The 20141-nt window shown below is 52.7% G+C and overlaps 2 protein-coding genes across 3 annotated transcripts in view; one reads left to right on the top strand and one right to left on the bottom strand.

Annotated features, from left to right (window-relative positions):
* The first annotated feature begins 2942 nt into the window (after positions 1-2942).
* QRFP (pyroglutamylated RFamide peptide) lies at positions 2943-5929 on the top strand. The gene is made up of 2 exons (XM_077851081.1): positions 2943-3022; positions 4772-5929. Exon 2 carries the CDS (start codon positions 4772-4774, stop codon positions 5180-5182), a length of 411 nt encoding a protein of 136 aa, XP_077707207.1. The 5' UTR covers positions 2943-3022; the 3' UTR covers positions 5183-5929.
* Positions 5930-10646: 4717 nt separating this feature from the next.
* ABL1 (ABL proto-oncogene 1, non-receptor tyrosine kinase) overlaps positions 10647-20141 on the bottom strand; it is a 142946-nt gene continuing 133451 nt past the window's right edge. For both annotated transcript variants that reach the window (XM_077851078.1, XM_077851079.1), the window contains exons 8-11: positions 18808-18960; positions 16857-16946; positions 16353-16517; positions 10647-14338 (exon numbers count right to left, since the gene is read on the bottom strand). In XM_077851078.1, coding sequence (XP_077707204.1) covers positions 12621-14338; positions 16353-16517; positions 16857-16946; positions 18808-18960 — 2126 coding nt within the window. In that variant the 3' untranslated portion in view covers positions 10647-12620. The remainder of the gene's footprint in view (positions 14339-16352; positions 16518-16856; positions 16947-18807; positions 18961-20141) is intronic.

The following is a 20141-nucleotide window of genomic DNA, read 5'->3' as shown; positions in this document are numbered from 1 at the left end:
CTTCCCACAGCCTGGAGCCGGCCCATCCGCAGCTCTGGGCACCCAGAGGTATCACCTCTCCCACTTCTCGTTCCCTAGAGGGAGCCCAGGAAGTACACTTACAAACACTCTTTTGGAGGTGCCTGGGTGGCTTGGTTGAGCATCTGACTCGGTTTCAGCTCAGGTCGTGACCTCAGAGTGTAGAATTCTACGCCCGTGCTGGGTGCAGAATCTGCTTGAGATTCGCCCTCTCCCACTGCTCCTCCCCCTGCGCACATGCTCTCTCTCTAAATAACTCTTTTTTAAAAATAACAAGAATCTTTTAGGTCAGCTGCTCTGGGGCGTCCTGGTGGGGGCCCAGGAGTTGGGAAGGATGGTACCAAATCCAGCAGCAGACTTGACTCCAGGCACTCCGACCTGGGAACAGGGGGCTCGGGGCTGGGAATCTGTGGGCTACTCACCCCCAGGCCTGCCCCCACCCCAAGTCCAAGCCCCAACACTCTGGACTGTCGGTGGCCTCTTCTCAGAGCCGTTGGTGCCAGTTCTGAGCAGGACCTGGATCAGTGGTGATTCTCACAGAGGAAGCTTTTCTAGGAGCTCAGTGTGTTGAACAGCCAAGGGGAGCTTTCCTCCGGCAGGATGGGGTGGCCTTTGGGGTTGGACCTCTGCCCTCTCTATTCTCCACGGCTGTCCCTGAGAAATTTCACAGAGCTCAGTTCAGGCACCAGAACCTTCCATTTGACACCCAGGGACCTGAGGCCTAGAGAGGGCAGGGCATCTGGCCCGAGGCCTCACAGTATGAGTGGCCGGCCCACTGCAGGCCCCACAGCATCATTGACCAGCACCAGTGTCACCAGCGTCACCAGCACTAACTAGGGCAATAACATGACCCTGCACCTCCCTGTCACACGCGCACACACCCCAGCCCCTCAGTGCAGCCCCTACCCGATGGACGAAGCTGGCCCTGCACCTGCTCTGGTTGGCGCGTGGTGCTCCCTCTCCCCACTCCCGCCCATGGAGAGGCCCAAAGTCAATCCACACTGCCGTTTCTTGACCCTGTTCTCTCCAGACAAGACTAAGGGGAGCCCAGGTTTCCTGCACAGACGGGGCTGGAGAGGGTGCAGGGTGGGGGCTGGGCCTGTCCTGCACAGCCAAGTGCTCTGAGCCTCTGAGCCTCAGTCTCCACCCTCCCCCTGTAGGGGGTATATGTTCTAGCCCCTTCCTCAGGTCTACGGGGGCGAGGAAGTGCCCATGAGGCCACTTCTATTCCTGTGTGATGGTGGGGTGATTCTCCACACCCCCAGCACCTACCTGACAGGTGGGCAAGGGCCCCGGAGACTGGGGCAATGCCTCTGTGCTTCATCCCCAGCCTCACCTGAGCGGTTCCCCCTGAATGGCAACGGGCAGCTGCAGCCTCACCAGGCACCTGCTCCCCTCACTGCCCAGCTCGCTGTCAGTGGAGGGAAAATCTAGGCCGAGCAAGAAGTAGTGGCCAGGGACCTGTCCAGGCTGGTGTCCTGCAGATGCTCCTCAGATACAGAGCAGCGGGATGGGAGCACAGCAGAGGCAGGCGAAGGGGCTCCTGGGGCTGCAGGCTGGGCCAGCCCAAGCGCTGGCACCCACATAGATGCCTACCCCCATGCCGGGCACCTGCCTCGCACCTTGGCTAGTGTTGGGAGAGTACTGTGCAGTGCACTCTGCCCAACTGGGAACCTCACCCTGGCTCAGCCGTGCAGACCTCATACCTGGAGCAGCCCCCAGGGTCGCCCTGTGATCACGGGGCAGGCAGAGTGAACCACCACGGGGTGAGCTCCCTGAGAGGTGAGCAAGGTGCCCAGTCAGTGGCCATGCCTGGACCAGAGGGGATCGTGTGGAACAGGTGGGCCCACAGCACTGCCCCTCCAGCTCCATACTCCACTGTGGGCACGAAGTACAGGTGACAGCACGTGATGCTCCCCAAGCCCACCGGTGAGCTCTCCTGGGGAGAAAGCCCCTGGGAGTGACGACTGCTGGTGTCCTCCTCTGTGGGTGCCAGCTGTGGGAAGAGCTGGAGCTGTGACCATGACAGCCCTCCCCCTGCCCTCGGCAGGTCCCACACGGGGCCAACAGCCTCCTCTCCGGGATCCGTCGCTGTGAGCCCTCTCAGCTGAGGTCCAGAAAGCGAGGAGGCACTGTCAGCCACCCAGGGGAGCATCAGCGAGTTTGGAAAACATTTGTCCTTCCTTTCCCAAATGGGCATCAGGCACCGAGGCCAGCACTGGGGTTATGGTGGCGGGAACCTCAAGCTTCCCTTCTAAGGAACACGTCGACCGTGGTCCAGGGGATACAGCTGGAGAGGGGCTGGGCCAGGCAGTGGGCTCCGAACCCCTGCCACAGGCCCTGTCGTGGTTAGCAGCCCTCCTGCTGCCCCGCTTGGGAACTGGCGAGCCACGAACCATGGCACCTGGCCTACTTGTTGCCTAACCAGAGGGAGGGAGGGAGGGAGGGAGGGGCAATTGTTGGCCTCACAGGTCTGACTTCCTGCGCCCACGGGACAGCTGCGCTGGTGGGATGTTGCGGGGGTGGAGGTGGGTGGGAGGGGTGGGAGGGGAGGAGGTGGGGACACCTTAAGTGTAAGGCAGACCCGACAAAGGTGGGACCGCTAGGATCAAGGGTGGGTGTGCCCTCCACGCCTCTTCCAGGGGGCCTGAGGGGCTGTGCCCGAGATTTATAGTTAATGATGCCACCCAGTCTCCTCCACCCGAGGCGGGCCTCTGGGCAAAGGGCAGCCCCCTCCACTCCTCTCATCAGACCACATCCTGTTTGCACTGGGTCTTTCATCAACGCAGTGATAAAGTCCTTCACCACCAGCGTCCCCAATGGAATCTCAGGGTCAGGAATGTGCAGCAATCAGACCTCAGAGCAGCAAGTTCACGGGGGTGGGGGTGGGTGGGGGGGTGGGGTTGGGGGGGGTAGGATATAAGGCAGGAGAAGCCAGGAGCCACACCTCCCAGGCAGAGGCACCCTGCCCAGCAGCCTTCCTGGGGAGCAGACCCGCAGCACAGTGAGTACCACCGCTCCATCCCTGGCAGGAGCCCTGCTCACTGGGGCCCGGGGCCAGGTCAGGGGGTGGCTAGGCCCCGGGCGGGTGGAGACCAGCACCTCCTCTTACAGGCCAGATTGGCCACAGCTGGTTCGACGACTCAGCTTTCCCACTATGTGCCTCCCCTGCCTTGTCCTGAACACGGGGGCCTGAAGCTGTGACTTATGCTGGGGCCCAATTTTTGGTGGTGTGTGTCCCAAGCTTCCACCATGTTTTTGAAGAGGTCCACGACCCCCCAAAAAGGGATAGGAGCCACTTCCTTCTATGCATCAATCCGCCCTTTCTCCAGACGCAGAGGCCATCCCCAAGTGGAGTTGTCTACCAGGTGGAAAGCCCTCCCCTCCACCCAGGCCCCGACGGAGAGGCTTCCCTGACACAGGCCAGACTTGGCTCCAGCCCCGGGGGATGTGATGATGGAAGTTAGGAGGGCTGGATTTGGGTAGAGAGAAGGGCTGCTTTTATCATTTTTTAAAGCCTTCTGGCTGAGTTCACTTTGAAATGTCTTCAAGGGAGCCATTTCTGGAAAGAGCACTGGGGAGCCCATGCTTCTTCTCCAGAACTAGCTCTTTCTTCTAGTCTCAGTTCTACTCCTCAGAGGAATAGCTGGCTCCAGCTCACCATGGTCATTACCAAAAAGGCTTCCTTTAAGAGGGAATGAGCAACTATTGCTGAAGCAGGGGCATTTTGGGAAGCTCTATTTCTGTTTCAAGTCCCCGCCCAGCCCGGACCTCCATGGGGTAGAGTAGCAATTCTGAGTCACTTAGACCTGGGCTTGTATCCCCAGCTCTGTCGCTTGTAACGCTGTTGAGATCTTGGGTGAGTCACCTGTTTGAGCATGCCACCCTCCATAAAAGGGGTAGGACCCTCCTGCGGGAGGCCTGTGAGGACGGTACCAGACATGGCCAGGAAGCACTACCCACAGGCTTGGCAAACCAAGCAGCTGTGTGGCCATTAGAGTCATGGATCTCGGGGCCTCCACCTGCCAGCTGTGTGGCCTAGGCACCACCTCCTAGCCTGCCTGACAGTCTTTTTGCCTGAAAACATGGGACTAACAGGGCCTAAAAATTAAGCTTGTTGTGAAGGGGACGTGCAGCCACGCACACAGACGGTGCTCTGTAGGGCTCATCAACAGCCCAGGCATGTCCACATGCTCCTCCACAGCTGAGTGTTTGAGTTAGGCCAGGAACATCAAATCTGTGTCCTGCTTCCGGGAGCAACTCGTTTCCATGTTAAAGAGACGTTAGCTGGGTGTCCCAGCTATACAGCTTAGCTAGACTATCAGGTTGAAAACTGAGATTGATGCTATGAATTTTCTACCCTGTGGCTCTGAGACGATATGGCCCAAGAGTCAATAATTATAATAAAAGAACGAGCCTGAATTTGCACAGCACTCAGGGGGGCTGCTGGTGCATGGCTGTGAGCCGTCCCAGCAGCGGGGGTATCTGAATGCTAAGCTGCCAAGGCCGTCAGATCCAGGGGACTGCCGGAGAGGAGAATCAGCCTAATTGGCTCAATCAGCTCCTGAGCCTGCTAAGAAAATAAAGGCCTGATCCACCCGCATAGTGACACTTCCTCAAGCTGTTTGCAAGTTGGGCTCAGCTGAGCCACCAGCCTTTCAGGGCTGCCCAGGCCCTGGGAAGCACTGTTGACAACTTGTCGTGCAAGGCCCATGTGTACAGCCTGTAACTTCTTCTCTTTCCTCTGAGCCAGATGATAAGCCCTCGGTCCCTGTCGTGCCTTGTCCTCCTGCCACTGGGTGCCTGCTTTCCTCTACTGGACAGAGAAGAGCCCGTGGCAGCCATGAGTGGTGTCGGAGGCGAGATGAGCTGGGCCAACCTGCCCGGGGGGCACCGCGCCCCCCTCCCGCGGGGCTCCTCCCGGTGGCTGAGAGCACCACACCCACATGGGCTGCTTGTCACGGCCAAGGAACTGCAGATGTCGGGCCGGCAGCGTGCTGGCTTCAGGTTCCGGTTCGGGAGGCAGGACGACGGCAGCGAGGCGACTGGCTTCCTCCCGGCAGATGGTGAGAAGGCCCACGGCCCGCTGGGGACCTTGGCTGAGGAGCTCAGCAGTTACAGCAGGAAGAAGGGTGGCTTCAGCTTCCGCTTCGGCCGCCGGTGAGGGACCAGGGCGTCCGTGGACCCTTCCTGCTGCCACTCCCGCTCCTGTCTTCTCCTTGAGCCTGAAAGACGGGGACACTATAAAGGCATGGGGATTATTACAATGAATTCTTAGCAGTAGGATCACTTAGGTGGGTGCTTGCTTTTGACTTCCAACTTGGCCGAGGCAAAGACCTGGATGGTGTCAAAAAGGAGGTGACCTAAAGCCAGCTGTATCCTGGTGAAGAAGAAAGCACTGCCCTACTGTAGCTGTTCCAGCCCCCTTCCCTGGTGGCCCAGCTCTGAGCAGTCCCCTGGCCCGGCAGCCAATGAACAGGCAGGGCTGGCTGTGCTGCTCTGAGCTGAAGCGAGGTGGGCTGATGATGACAGCAGAGTAAAGTTTTGACAGTCTCCATAAGAATGCCTGTAGCTGACATCCGAAGTGCAGCTCTCAGTGAGTACACCCCACTGGGTAGAGAGTATGGTTCTGAAAGTTAAAAAAAAAAATCTTGTTCTCCACCCCATTAACACAAGATCCCTCTAGCAAGAAAACCCCGCTGTGGTGTGGAGACTGTTCGGAACTGGCTGCCCATTCCCTTCTGATAACTGTCCTCGGTGGTACAGTGTTTATTTACCAAGCCAAGGGTCTAGTGGGAGATGAACAAGGAAGGAATACGTTTTTGCTTGAGCAAGGTTGCATTTCAAATGTTCAGAATATGAATGTGTTGTGTGCCTCTTTTGAAATAAAAGTTGCAACTGAAAACCATAATGGAAAGCTCACCTGACTCTTGCCTACGGGTCCTCTGTCCCCTCGGAGTCTGGTTTCTCCGAGCAGTGAGGGCCTTAACTCTGGGGAGATGGAAATCGTGCTGCCTGCATCCACACCTGTCCCAGCAGCCCCTTAATTGGCAGTTGGTAAAATACCGATGGTCAAAGGTAGAGGGAAACACAACATGGGGTGTATTTTCCTCCTGTGCTTGACTGCTCCTTCCCCAGTTTTCTCAAAGCAAAGAGCATTCTGCAAACAACTTCTCTACCCCAGGGGAGGCCAGCGCTCAGCCTGGAGTAGTGGCCACAGGCCCAGGGCGAGGCAGAGCATCTCTTTCAAACGCTGCTCTGCTGTGTCCTGCATCCCATCCCGTGTCAGATGCGGCAGGCTAATGCTGCTCACTCCCAGGCTGGCTTCGACCGCTGAGAACTTAGATTGATGTTACTATGGCAACATCTCCCCTCCTCCTTTCGAGCTGCTGCTTGGCCCTGTTCACAATTGAATAATTTTCCATTGAGCTGTCACAATTAATTGGTGGATTTTTATTAGCCTTTTAGAACCACACTGGGTTGGGCCCAGCTTGGCACCTCGGAGCATTTCACAGTGTTTTCCATTCTATTAGTGACTTACATTCCCCGGTAGCAGCTCTCAATCCCCGGCAGCCAGAAAGCCACTTTATTAAGGGGTGACAGATCTGAACCACCAAAGAGCCAAGCTGACTGGGGGTGTGGAAATTGGGTGGTAGGATGGGCCAGGAAGACAGGAATCAGAACATCACCTTACGTGAAAGCGAGCTGCTTTCTCCTGGAGCTCCTCACTGCTTCTCCCCTACATTTGGGCACATGGGCCCCGCCAGGAGAGGGGCCTTCACTTCCAGAGAAGTGGAAGTCCTGCTAACCTGACAGACTGACGGGGATGGAACACATACCAGGGTCTTCGTCTGTTGGTAAAAGAAGCAAACACTCAGCCCTCAAGCCACAGAGGGCAAACTTCAAGAAAATGAGTCCTAGTATGTCCATAAAGGACAGCTCCGGAGCTGAGGACAGACATCACAGACATCACAGGGTGGCCAGGTGAAGGAAGTGCAATTCCAGCCCAGGGTCTCACCCCAGTCTGTTTTCATTTCCACTTTGCGGGGTAGTAGGGGGCTGGGCAGCAAGCTGGTCACTCCTCCCTTTGCTCATATACAGAGAAGCCAGAGAACATGCTGGTGAAACACCAGGTGAGACAGCACAGACCAAAGGCCAAAGGCAGATGGATGCCCCACAGCAAGGTCCCCTGGTGCCCCTTACTTGCCAATTTCTATTCTTAGAATAACAGGAGCAGCCTCTATGGTCACTAACTACAAGAACTTGGGAGGTCACCGAGGCTGAGATAACTCCTGCATGTGTTTATACACACTATGGGAATATACTGGCTGGTTTTTAATTTCGTAGGATGAGATTAACCTCAGAGAAGTCAGAGATAGAGAAAGGAGAGGGGGAGGGCCTTCAGAGGCTTGGATATCCTGTCATTAGGCTTTCATCATTCAATGGCAATCAACAACAAAGTTATTCCTTCCAGTTGCTTGTACACTGGAACTCAATAACCCTGAAAATCCAAACGATCAAACCGTTAAGGGCATTGCTCTGTTAAATCCACTCCCGTGGTATCTGGCTATCTCTCTTTAACCCCCACCCCTCACTCTACCCAAGGGAGGCTCGCTCCAGGTTTGGGGGCCTCTCACGCCACCCCTGCGGCCTCCTTAGTGGGGAAGATCACTCTCTAGATTAGTGAAGGTGAGGCTCTTCGGAAAACATTTACTTTGCAAGCAGAGATTAAGCTCCACCTGGTGTGGTGGTGCTGTCTCCTCTAGCCCAGGCACCTGAGAGCTAGCTGTCTGCATCCTTTCATTGTTTATACAAGGCACAAAAAAAGAGCCTTCATCTTGGAGTGCAGATCTAAAAGCATTTAGCTATTAAACTGGGTAGGGAATATTTTGTCTACCTTTTCCTTTTGAAATATTAACAAAAATGTTTAAGAAAAGAAGAGGCTCGTGGGACAGTGGGCCATCCGGCAGCTGCCGTAGTTAACAAGAAGCCACCTTGTCCTCACTTGCCCCAGGGCCAGAGTCAATGCATGACTGAGTCCACTGGGGACCCCACTCAGAAAAGATGCTGTTACCCTCCAAGCGGGAGCTGGGGCCCCGCTAGATGTTAGGAAGCCATCAGGGATGAGGGCAGGCATTGACAAAGACACTGCGGTTGGTCAGCCTTGTCCCACCTGATGCCTTCTGCCCCAGGATCAATTTGGGAATGCCTCCTACAACACATCCTGATACAGAAGATGCTGGGCTAGCTGTAGTTCTTGACTTCTTCTACTCCATGATAGAGGGAGGAGCCTGACTCTGGAGCTCAGATCTCTGCTGGTTATGCTGGGGCCATCTGCATGGTCAGCGTAGTCCGGCAGAGTAGGGTGTACAGTGGCACGTGCTGTATGACCTTGGGCAAGCTGCTTCACATCTCTGAGACTCTACTTCCTCTCATATCAAATGCGGACAGAGACAGAACTTACGAAAAAAACAGTGAGAGGGTTTTACGTGGTCATGCAGAGCACATCTGTAGAGTAGCTGGAAATGCTCACATGTGAACTGTGTAATTTTAAGAAAATTCTCACTGAGGAGTGCCTGTGTGGCTCCGTGGTTTAAGCATCTGCCTTTGGCTCAGGTCATGCCAGGGTCCTGGGACTGGGGTCCCTGGGGTCCCTGTTCAGCCAGAAGTTTGCTTCTCCCTCTCCCTTTGTACCTCCCTCCACTTGTGCTAATAAAATCTTAAAAAACAAAACTAAACCAAAACTCTCAAGTAAAATCGCACAGACATGGGAGAATGTGCTCCAATTCTGAGTGTACAGTTCAATAAACTGTCCCCAAGTGACATACCCATTAGCCAGCAGGACCCAGACTAAGAAACAGAGCATTATCTGCCCCCTAAGCTCCCCTGCACTCCAACCAGGCATGGCCCTCCGTCCTTCTAACACCAAACCACAGACTAGTCGTGCCACTTTAAATAAACAGAAGCTTCTAGCAAAACTGGCTACTTCTGCTCAATGTTACCTTTGCGAGACTTGTGCATACTGTGTTGTGGCCAAATTTGTCTGTCTCCAACTGCTCCATAATACCCCACTGTGAACACATCACGATGTAGGGCTCCTCTCTGCCGATGGCATCAGGACCATTTTCAGCCTGAGGCTCTGTTAAGTGACTGCCCTTTCACATTTGGACATCAAGGTTTGTACTGTGGTCTGACGTCAACAGTAGCTGCTGGCTCTTCTGGAGGGCTTGACCCCACTCTCTGGTTCTGGACCTCGAGGGTGGGCCTTGAAGGTGATCTGAAAACTGTGTGTGCACGTGTGTGCATTCTCCTATGGCAAGATCCAGGTACATTAAGTTCTCAAGGGGTTCTGTGACCCAAAAAAGGTTAAGAACCACTGTTCCCGGATGGCCAGACCCAAGGAAGCTTCTGAAGCTTAGGTGACACAAGATTCTCATTTGCAAGACCTGTATTGCCCACTGGCACAGCCACCACGGGGACTGGTACAGGACACCACGTGTGAACCGTGACTAGCTGGTAGCTCACTGCTGGGCATTGAGAAAACAGGATAATGTGCTCTAAGAGGCTGCTGTGAGGACCCTTGAATGGCACGAAGGGAGCAGCCATTGATTGTGGCTGTCGCTATAGTCACTGCATCTTCTTGACTGAAGAGTTGTCACTCAAGGAAACTCCCTCTGGCAACCTAGGAGATATGGTGTCCAGTCATCATTCAACCTGGGCCTCCATTCCTGCCTCCAGGAAATGAGGGAGATCTTGCAGCCCCTCAGTGTGAGCCCACTCCGTGGTCCACCAGCCCCTGCCTCAGCTCAGCGTCCTCACCTTCACCACCTGACGTGCAGCACAGCCTCTGCTGAGTTTCCACTGAACCGTGCTCCTCACCATGCTTTGGTGAGCAGGATCTGTATCTCCTGACAAGTCTGTGGCTTAATAAGTATCATTATCAGAGAGCACTACTTACTTCCCTGACTTCCACTTTCCAAGCTGTCAGCTGGCACTAAATGGAGGCCCAGATGGGGAAACAGCCGCACACACCTCCCTCGGTCCCCTTGGTAGGGGGCTGGGAGAGGCCACAGTCCACAGGGTGGCATTTCCATCACCCTGCCCCTCCTCACGTACATAGAGAGACAAGGCACAGGGCGTGTGGACCACAGTGAGAGAGGGGCACTTCGGGCACCGGGGCAGAGGGTGCCAGGATGGGTTCCCAGGTGTAGGGAAAGAGCACACCTGTGCACGGACTGGTGCTTCCAGCCAGTGGCATCCAGGCCATCCTTCCTCCCCATTTCATTGATGCTGTGATAGCCTGACAGGTAGCACAGCACCTGGACTCCTCTTCCTTCCCAACACCAGGCGTGGGCCCTGCGGTGGCAAAGCCCACTCACTCCCAGGGCTGCTGGCAAATCAGTGTCAAGGGCACAAGAAGGACCCAAGGCCAGACCAGGTCTTCTGGAAGACCAAGGAAGAGGTGGGATGTTGGTTTTATGCTATAATTTTGCCACTGTTCCATCCTGTAAAACCCACCATGGGGCTACTGGTCCCCCTTCGGGGAAACAAGGACCCTCACCTCCCCAAATGAATGCCACGGCTCTGAACAACAGGGTAAAATTATAGACCAAAGCAATCTGCCCGAGTTCTTAATGTTGTAAACATTTATTTAAAAAATACTACGGAGAGATGTGGATTCAAAAAACAGAGTCATATACAGAAAAAAAAATGTACTGGACCAAAAAAAAAAAAAAAAAAAAAAAGGCCCCATAGTTGAGAAGGGAGAATAGTGGAAAACTATTTACATGTCATTTATAAAAGAGCAAGTCTACAAAAGAGTGTAATACCAAGATATAAATGCAAAATATAGTGGCACATCATGTGAACAGAGAGAAACCAGTACCTCATAGAAGGGCAGTTGGTGGGAACCTGGGTGGGGTCTGTTTTACTTTGTCTGCAAGGCCGCTGGTGATGTTTGAGCACCTCCCTCAGTCTGCCTAACACAAGCAGCCTGGGGGGGCGGGGGGGGGGGGGGGAAGAGGTGATGCACTGTGAGGACAGCGTAAATTGATCCAGAGGAAACCATCTCTACCAGAGAAACAAAATACAAGTTTAGGCAAGGAGCATTAAAAACGGGGCCCGTGTGCGGTCATGGCATGAGAAGGTGTGGGGGTGGAAGGTGGTTGTCTTGGTTTCTCCAAGGGCTGCTCCCAGGCTTGGCATGAGGCCCAGGAAGGTGCCTGTCTGCTCTTCAGTAGCTGCTCTAGGTCAAGGTCAAGATGGTCCGGGGCCGCCTGGGGAGAGACCAATGCCTGCTCTTTGAGACACTTTCTGGAGCTTCACTTGATTATGGTCTTCTTCATCCCTGATAACCCCAACAGAAACAGGGGACTCCATGCTGCTCACGGTCATTTAATAGGACGTCTGCCCCTTAGTGCACGGCCAACAGTGGCTGAGGCTTTGGATCCACAGTCCTCATCCTCCCGTGCTCTGGTGGCAGATGGCAGGTCCTACTGTACCGAGGGTGGCTGGGCTGAGGGCGGAGCCATGAAATGCTTCAAGAACTCCAGAAAACTAAGGACTGGCTTGTCACACAGGAAAGAGTTTTGCATCAATCTACTCTGTCTCAGAGGAGTGCAAGGGAGGAGGAGGAGGTCGGTCAGAAATCAAGACCAAGTGGCTTTTCTGAGTACCTGGAAATCTGAAAGGAAGGTGACCTGGGCCCGTGGCAGATCTGTCCTAGGCCCAGCCCTAGGCCACCAGCTGTTCACCCAGGGAGCACCCCCCCTCCAACTCCCCTGTTCTTTGACTGCAACCCCTCCTACCCTTAAGACTCAAGCTTTCTATCCAGGATGAGCAGTGCATGTCACAAGACAGCAAGGAGCTGAAAGAACAGATAACAAGGACAACCTCCCACCCCAAAGGCCTCTTCAGCTCCCCTACCTGTCCTAGGACCCAAAGGCTGGTTGGTTTTAGCACCCTGTTTTAACCCCCAAATCAAGAGCTGTCCTTCATATGAGGAAGTGTGAGGGCACCAGCCCCCGGCAGCAATGGAAGGCAGAGTGACAGCATTTCCCAGGATATAGTTCTGGAAACATGTCTTCAGTGCAGGAGGCACCAGAAGAGGAGTGCAGGCTGCCTCCATGCGGTAAGTGGAAGGGATAGTTCCTAGGCCTTGATGACAAGGCTCCTGTGCAGGGCACTCGCTCTTGGGGGGAAGTGGAGGAGATGGCATGGCCAGAAGAAGGCCTCTGGAAACAAGAGAGAAAAGGAAATGCTCATCCGCTTTCCCACCTGGCCTGAAGAGCTCAGTTCTGGAGCACGGCATGGGGAAGAGGCTGGCGGGCCAACTGGAGTCCACAGAGCAGGAACCCCACAGATAGAACTCAGGACAGAGGTGGTTCAGGGAGCCTGGGCTGGGGACAGGAAAAGTGCAGAAAAACAGCTGGCGCAAAATGTTAGGTAGTAGGGCTGTGCTCCACAGTGACCCTCTCAGCTCCTTTCACATGGAGCTCCCCGGCCAACGTCCCAACTCTCTGGTCTGTGTCAGCCACTGTGGCAGGCATGGGGCAGCCTCACACACTGTAGGCGGCTCCAGCTGGCCTGATGCCTGGCTTCTGCTACCTCTGCACGATGTCACTGATCTCCTTCACGGAGCTGAGGAGTTTGCTGAAGTCCTGAGTGGCCGCCGGGCCACTCCCTGCTGTCGCCGGGCAGATCTGAAGTTCCCGGAGATTATTCTCCAGTTTGTTGATGGCCTCACGGAAGGCGAATTTGTTCCTCATTTGCTGGATAGAATCCACGTAGCTCACACAGAATGTGTAGAGATTCTTGCCGGCTTCAAGTACAGCGCTGTGGCTGGCCATCTGCTCGGAGTTCTTAGAGATGGCGAGGCACAGAGCCTCCGTGCCATCCAGGACCACACCCTTGGTGATGGTGCCACTGGCGATCCGCTCAGGAGGCTGGCGGGTTTTACGAAGAGACACACGGGTTGATATGAGAGGGATGAAGGCAGTGGAGGCTGGTTGGTCCACAGCCAGGGCAGAGGATGCGGATGACAGCGTGGAAGGGGCGGAAGCCGGGCTGGCTGGGGTCCCCGCCGGCTTGCCGGACGACTGCGGCTTTGGCATGGATGGGAGCACGGGCTTTTTGACGCCTTCTCCCAGCAGACCAGGCTTGACGGTGTCACTGTTCACAGCATCCACAACCACTGCTGCGGCTTTGGCTTTCCCGCCAGTGCTGGCCTCCCCAGCTGCTTCCTGGCTCAGGCTCTGAGAAGGCTTCCCGGCTTTCCCAATGGAAGCTGGTAGTGGGGGCGGTGGGACAGGTTTGAGCTTGGACAGTTTCCCCTTGTCTCTCCCTGGGGACTCGGAGGAGGGCTTGTGCCTCCTGGCTCTGGGCTCCTCTGCGGGAGCCTTGCCGGCCCCTCCGGACATCCCTGGCCCTCCTCTGCTGGCAGGGGTCCCCAGCTCAGCTGTGGTAGGGGTCCCCAAGGCACTGGACTTCCCGGCCTCGTCTTTGTGGGGAAGGCTGGAGGAAGGAGCCCCCGACACCTGCTTGCGGAGGAGTTTTGGAGTCAGACTGGGAGGGCTGGAGCCTGGACTGGACTCCCCCATGTCTCGAAAGACCTCATCTGCTGCATCCTCAGTCTTTTTCACCAGCCGGGGTGGGGGGGTCACTGTGCCTCTGGTCACCTGGTCAGACCTATTCTCACTCGCCCGTTTCCGAGGCAGAGCTGGCTTCTCGCTCTTGTGCCCTCCAAATGTGGACGAGTCGAACTGCCTCCCTGTGGACTGCAGATCCCGAGGCAGCGTGACAGACCTCCACTCTGTGTCCTTGGCCCCGTGGGGCACACATGAGGCCGAGCAGGACCTCAGGAAGCGCTTGCTGGAGCTGCCGCCACTCTCCTCCTCATTGGCGGTCAGGCGGCTACTGGTCAGTGTACTGGACTTTTTCCACAGGTGGGGAGACCGGAAGCCTGGTCCCCCCGACTCCCGGAAGGCTCCATTCGGGACACCCGCCCCGCTGCTGGGCTTTGGGGACTTGGCTGGCTCGGCTGCGTCCAGGGTGGTGAGGGCTGGCACCCCATTGCTGGTTTCTCGGCCCTCCTCCTCAACGGCTGCCTTGCGCTCGGGCTGGCCGTCCATCTCCCGGAAGGAGCTGCTGCGTTTTGGGGGTGTTGGGGCCGTTTTCTTCTTCTTTTTGATCAAGGCACTGAACAAGTTGGTCTTTTTGTCTTTGGGGAGAAGGCGCTCATCTTCATTTAGGCTGCTGTCTTGGGGACCCCGTTCTTTTCGAGGGAGCAGTGGAGACACAGGAGGCTCGTGATCCAGAGGATCTGAAACACAATGGGAAGACTTTTAACATCTCCAGACCAAAGGCTCCTTTGTGGGGGGAACCTGGGGCTGGCCCCTGTCCTCTACAGAGGAGCAGCCCAGGGTCAGGGCTCTGGCAGGCCTACCTGTAAGCACCAGCTCTGCCACTCCCAACTGTGGCCTGTGAGTGTCCTCAGCTCTCTCATCTATGAACCGGAGACCACCACCTACCCATAGCATTGTGTGAACGTCATGCAGTGAGCATACAGCGTTTGTCCCAGCTATCAGTACATAATTTCTCACGGACTGTTAATACTTCTAGGAAAGGTACAGGACAGCAGCACAGAAAGCCTGGGCAACCCAGCCCCTCATCCCTGTACTGAGGCTTCCTTGACAGCACAGAGCCCTCCAATACCACTATCTGGAGTGTAAAAACCACCACAGGGCTGAGCAAAGGGTCAGGCCCTGTGCCTTTCGGGCCTGCCAATTGAGATTCCTAGGAGGTAAGGTCCAAAGGGAAGGGGTTGTGCACCACAGTGACAATAGGCTATTATGCTTGGCAAACAAGAAAGAGTGACCTTTACAAATTTTTAAATGGGCATTCTTTATGTATGAATAATAGCTCCTAAGAAATCTTTCTGGTGTTGCCAAGCTCCCGGCTTAGTGAATGATAGACTTCTCCCTCAGAGGGCAGCTGTGAGGAGAGTAGTTTTCTATCAGCACCCAGAGCAGCCTAGGGCATGTCTACACCCGGAGCAGAGGTACAATGGGGCATCTATCAGAACATCAGACAGCATGCAGGCCACCTGACTCAGGGGAAGCTGAGGACCTCCAAAACTTTAATCCAGGAGAAAAAGTTGAAGAACGCGAAATTCTAATGAATTATGCACGGCTCTATTTCAGTGCTGAACAGCTAATTGACGCTCTGGGCTCACCATGAGATTACGTATCAAAATGAATACTGACGGGCATAAATGAACATGATTGCTTATCACTGGGCTTTTAATCAGCCTGAGGTTCCCACAGGGGCCTCTCCCCATCCCCACTGCTCAACTACCTGAAATCATGACAACGAACAGAAGGACAAAGGTCTGAGCTTCTGGAGACTATATGCCATGGACTCCAAAGTGAGTGAGCAAGACGATCCAGGGGGCTATAAAAGGAAGCCCTATAATTTGGATTTACTTCTTAATGTAAATCTTCTAGGTATACATTTTTGGTATGTTTTATAATACACATGTCTGTGCAATAGTACGTATGTATACATAGTCTGCACATGTGACTTTTTTCTATTATGGGTGCACACACAAAAAAAAAATTGGTAATCCTGCGATGGCTAAACATCTCATTATTCTGGCTTCCCACCCACTCATCTGTGGTCTATCAGAGCATCCCCGAGGAGCCTCCATGAACCCAGATTTCCGGGGTCCTGGGGAGAGAATAACAATACCTCAGAGCAGCCTAACAAAGAGACCATGGCACACAGGAGGAGCTAGGTCAGTGTTTTCGGGGATTACCCCTCCTAGCACCTTGGAATCCCATGCACCACTCCCACCTCCCCAACTCATCTAGGGAACAGTAGCCAAGAGATTCTTCTTTCAGAGACCACATGTGGACACCAGCTCTGTGCCACGGGCGTTTCCTGGCTCCGTTGAGTTCCAGTGAGTTTTTCATATCAGTGCTTTCACAACAAGCTGCTCTTCGTTTGGTTCAATATTTATTATTGTTCTATCTGCCCTGCAAGAGCAGCCACAAATGTTGTGAATAATACATGAAAAGGTGGGTTTGTTCTCAGTCGGTTTCATAAGCACCTGTGCCTACCTGACCAAACTAACCGCTGAAGCCAATGGTTCCTGATGATTCCCAGAAGGAGAGGCCAGATGTGGTGGGGAGAGAACCTTCCTTTTTTCAAAGCTGGATTACTAACAAGGAGTTTGCCTGCCCTTCTGTGCAGGTGCACTCACCGCTTCCCCATCTGCTTACACTGGCCTGAGGGTGTAGCCTCCTTTGGGTATCTGGTGGGGCTGGGGGACATACCAGTCTCTCCTGGGCCCTTGGTGTGGGGCGTCTCAGGCACATCAGTGGGGTCTTTATGTTCTGCAGCTCTCCTGGAGGTTCTTGTCTTGGTGGGTAGCTCTGGGGCCTGCAGCAAAGTACTTGCAACCCCTCGTACACCTTTTTTCCCCAGTTCCTTTTCCACTTCTAAGAACAAAACCAAAACCAAAAATCAACAGCCATCAGTAAAGGTATCAGTTTAATATGCTGGCATTCTTTTTTTTCCCCCTCAGATAAGAGTGGTCATCTGTGCACAGTCACAGAAAAGAGAAACAGGCCGAGAAAACCACACTCAGTATTTTTTAGAATTGTGCATGGCTGCAAGACAACTCCACATTCAACACCTCTGCTCAGGTGACTCACTGGCCTGGGTTCTTCTAGCAGGAAGTGAACTAAAGGGCCAGGGCTGGAGTCCTTCCCGGCTCTCCCTTCTATCCCAACCTCTCACTCTACTGCAGGCAATCCCAGGAATAATGGGCACTTTACCATCTGATATGCTGGATTCCTGGAACATTGTTTCAAAGGCTTGGTGGATTTCAGCAAAGGAGGGCCGGTCAGAGGGATTCCACTGCCAACCTGGATGGATGAGACCCAGTCACACCATGCATGAGGCCCTGCTAATAAGTGGGGTGGCTAGCAAGGAAAGTCTGGTAATGAAAGAGGCACCCGAGGGGTGGGTGGGTGGCTTAGTCGGTTAACTGTCTGCCTTCGGCTCAGGTTATGACCCCAGGTTCCTGGGATCCAGCCCCACATTGGGCTCCCTGCTCAGAGGGGAGCCTGCTTCTCCCTCTACTCTCTGTCCCTCCTCCACCCCCCACTTGTGTGCATCCTCTCTCTCAAATCTTAAAAAAAAAAAAAGTACCCCAATCCTGCTAACCATCTTTTGCTGTGACAAGTTAAAGTGACAAATGTCACTGTGTCCTATTACAGACATTAAGAATTCACAAAGGCTTTAGATATTGGCAGGAATATGGATTGTAAAGCCCCAGAGACGTGACAGCAAGAACTACATTTATAAATCTTTTCCCCAGCCCCACTCTGGTCAAATGGCTTGCCTTCTATTTTACCCTTACTTCCGGGTTATCAAAGTCTGAAATCCTCATCAATAAAGAAATGTTAATTAAAACAATATTAACGTGAGGATTTTTTTTTTTAAGTAGGCTCCTTGTGGAGGCAGCTAGGGTGGCTCAGAGGTTTAGCGCCGCCTTCAGCCCAGGGCGTGATACTGGAGACACAGGATCGAATCCTGTGTTGGGCTCCCTGCGGGGGGCCTGCTTCTCCCTCTGCCTGTGTCTCTCATGAATAAATAAATAAAACCTTTAAAAAAAAAAAAAAAGGGCAGCCCGGTGGCTCAGCCGTTTAGCGCCGCCTTCAGCCCAGGGCCAGATCCTGGAGACCCAGGATCGAGTCCCACATCAGGCTCTCTGTGGGGGGCCTGCTTCTCCCTCTGCCTGTGTCTCTGTCTCTCTCATGAATAAATAAATAAAATCTTAAAAATAAATTAATTAATTAAAAAAAAAAAAAAATAGGCTCCATGCCCAGTGTGGATCCCAATACGACACTTGAACTCATGTCCTGGAGATCAAGACCTGAGTGGAGATCAAGAGTCAGATGGTTAAACAACTGAGCTACCCGGGTGCCCCAAGATTAACATGAAGATTAAGGACTGATGCAGCCCTGTGTTGGTGAGGATGTAGTTACTTTCCCACACTTCTGGTGGGAGTATAAATTGGTATACCACCTTTCCTGGAAAACAATTTGGTAAAATCTATCAAAATTTAAAATACAAATAGCCCTTTGAACCAACGGTTCAACTTTTAGAAATATCAGCATAATGCATGGAGATATATGTATGAGGGTGTTCATCCTTGCTTTGTTTATAATGGCAAAAGTCAAACAAACATGTAGAACAACCAAATGTCCACCAAAATGGGACTGGATGAATGAATAAATCATTTAATGGGGAGTTAAACAGCTATATAAAAAAATAGGTGGGGAGAGGGAGAGGTTTTTTGAAATACAGACACAAAAGATATGCCTGTCATACAGCTATGTGCAAAAAAAGTTGATGGAATGAGTTTATATATATAAATATACATAAAATTAAACCAACTAGACAAACACACCTGGAGCATTTACCTACTACAGCAGAATGTTTGGAAGTAGGGCCCAGGAATTTGTTTTTATTAATAAAAAATTCAAGTTTGGTATCCATCAATTCCATGTTTGCATTACAAACAAAAAAACACCCCCCACACATAAATACTATGTATAAACAACAAATAGACACTGAAAAAAGTCTGAGTGAATATGCACCGAACTGTACATTGCATGCTTTTGAAGAATGTGAATAAAGACAGGAAGGAGAGCACAATTTCTCTTGGGGAATATACTCGTGCCCACACAGAAGTTTCAGAACTGGCTGTGGAAGGCTCACATGCTCGCATGAGTTCGTAGACCTTCTCTGGGCAGCCTTCTGGGCGCTCCATGCGATAGTCCTTCTCTAGCAGCTCATACACCTGGGACAGGTCAATTCCTGGGTAAGGTGACATGCCATAGGTAGCAATTTCCCAAAGCAAGACTCCAAATGCTACGAGTAAAAAGAAAGAGAAAGGTGGTTCAAGATGTATGAAACTTAACTATTTTACATTTAAAATTGGTTACCTATGCAGTGGACATTGCAAACCAGGCACATTCTACCAGGCTCTTAATGACCAATAGCCCAGGACAAAATGAGACATTCAGCTAATAGCCTCCCCCCATCCAAAATGAGCTGAAGGGGAGAAGAAACTGGGTTGATTGGTCCCTCCAGTGTCCCTGAGGTAATCTAACCACCTTGCTGGGATTTGTGATGGAGGGAACTAAGGCCTGGAAGTCAGGAGGCCATTTCTACTTCTAGCTCTGATATCAACTAGCTAAGTGTCTAAGACAGAACACCTCTCCCTTCTGGTATACAATGTTGTCTCTACAATGTTCCTACTCTAAACATTTCATAAAAATCACATAAAATTGGGGTGCCTGGGTGGCTCAGTTAAATATCCAACTCTTGATTTCCACTTAGGTCATGATCTCAGGGTCATGAGATCAAGCCCGACATGGGACTCCATGCTCAGTGGGGAGTCTGCTTGAGATTCTCTCTCTTCCTCTCCCTCTGTCCCTTCCCTGACTCATGTCTTTAAATAAAAACCTTAAGAAATCTTTGAGGGGGATCCCTGGGTGGCTCAGTGGTTTAGTGCCTGCCTTTGGCCCAGGGCATGATCCTGGAGTCCTGGGATTGAGTCCCACATCAGGCTCCCTGCATGGAGCCTGCTATCCCCTCTGCCTGTGTCTCTGCCCCTCTCCCTCTCTCCCTCCCTCCCTCTCTCTCTCTCTGTTTCTCATGAATAAATAAAATCTTTAAAAAAAAAAAGAAATCTTTGAAAGTTCTAAAAGCCCAGATTATAGCCTTGAAATTCTAGCTCTCATTAAAGAGACCAGGACTTCTTGGGAGAAATTGGTGATTCAGGTCTAGGGCAGAGAATGACCATGGAATATCTTATTATTGCTCCAGACAGCATAGACACTATCAAAGACTACAAGGGTCTTGTCAAAAGAACCAGGAGCAATTAGAAGTTCCCACTGGCCAAAAAAGAGACAATCCGACTATCAATAAGGAAAATAACTACAGTGGATTAAAACATATCTATATGCACCCACGTGTTTGAATGGCATACATGACATGTTTGAGTATATACATGAGTATGTGTGTACATGTATGTACACATATGTACA

Source organism: Canis aureus, chromosome 16 (assembly GCF_053574225.1).
Source record: "Canis aureus isolate CA01 chromosome 16, VMU_Caureus_v.1.0, whole genome shotgun sequence".
NCBI lineage: Eukaryota > Metazoa > Chordata > Mammalia > Carnivora > Canidae > Canis > Canis aureus.
The sequence above is the reverse complement of the archived record's forward strand: the minus strand, read 5'-3'. Positions and strand labels throughout refer to the sequence as shown.

What these genes read in the sequence shown, in the direction of transcription:
- QRFP (XM_077851081.1), top strand. Translation starts at nt 4,772, where the DNA reads ATGATAAGCCCTCGGTCCCTGTCGTGCCTTGTCCTCCTGCCACTGGGT.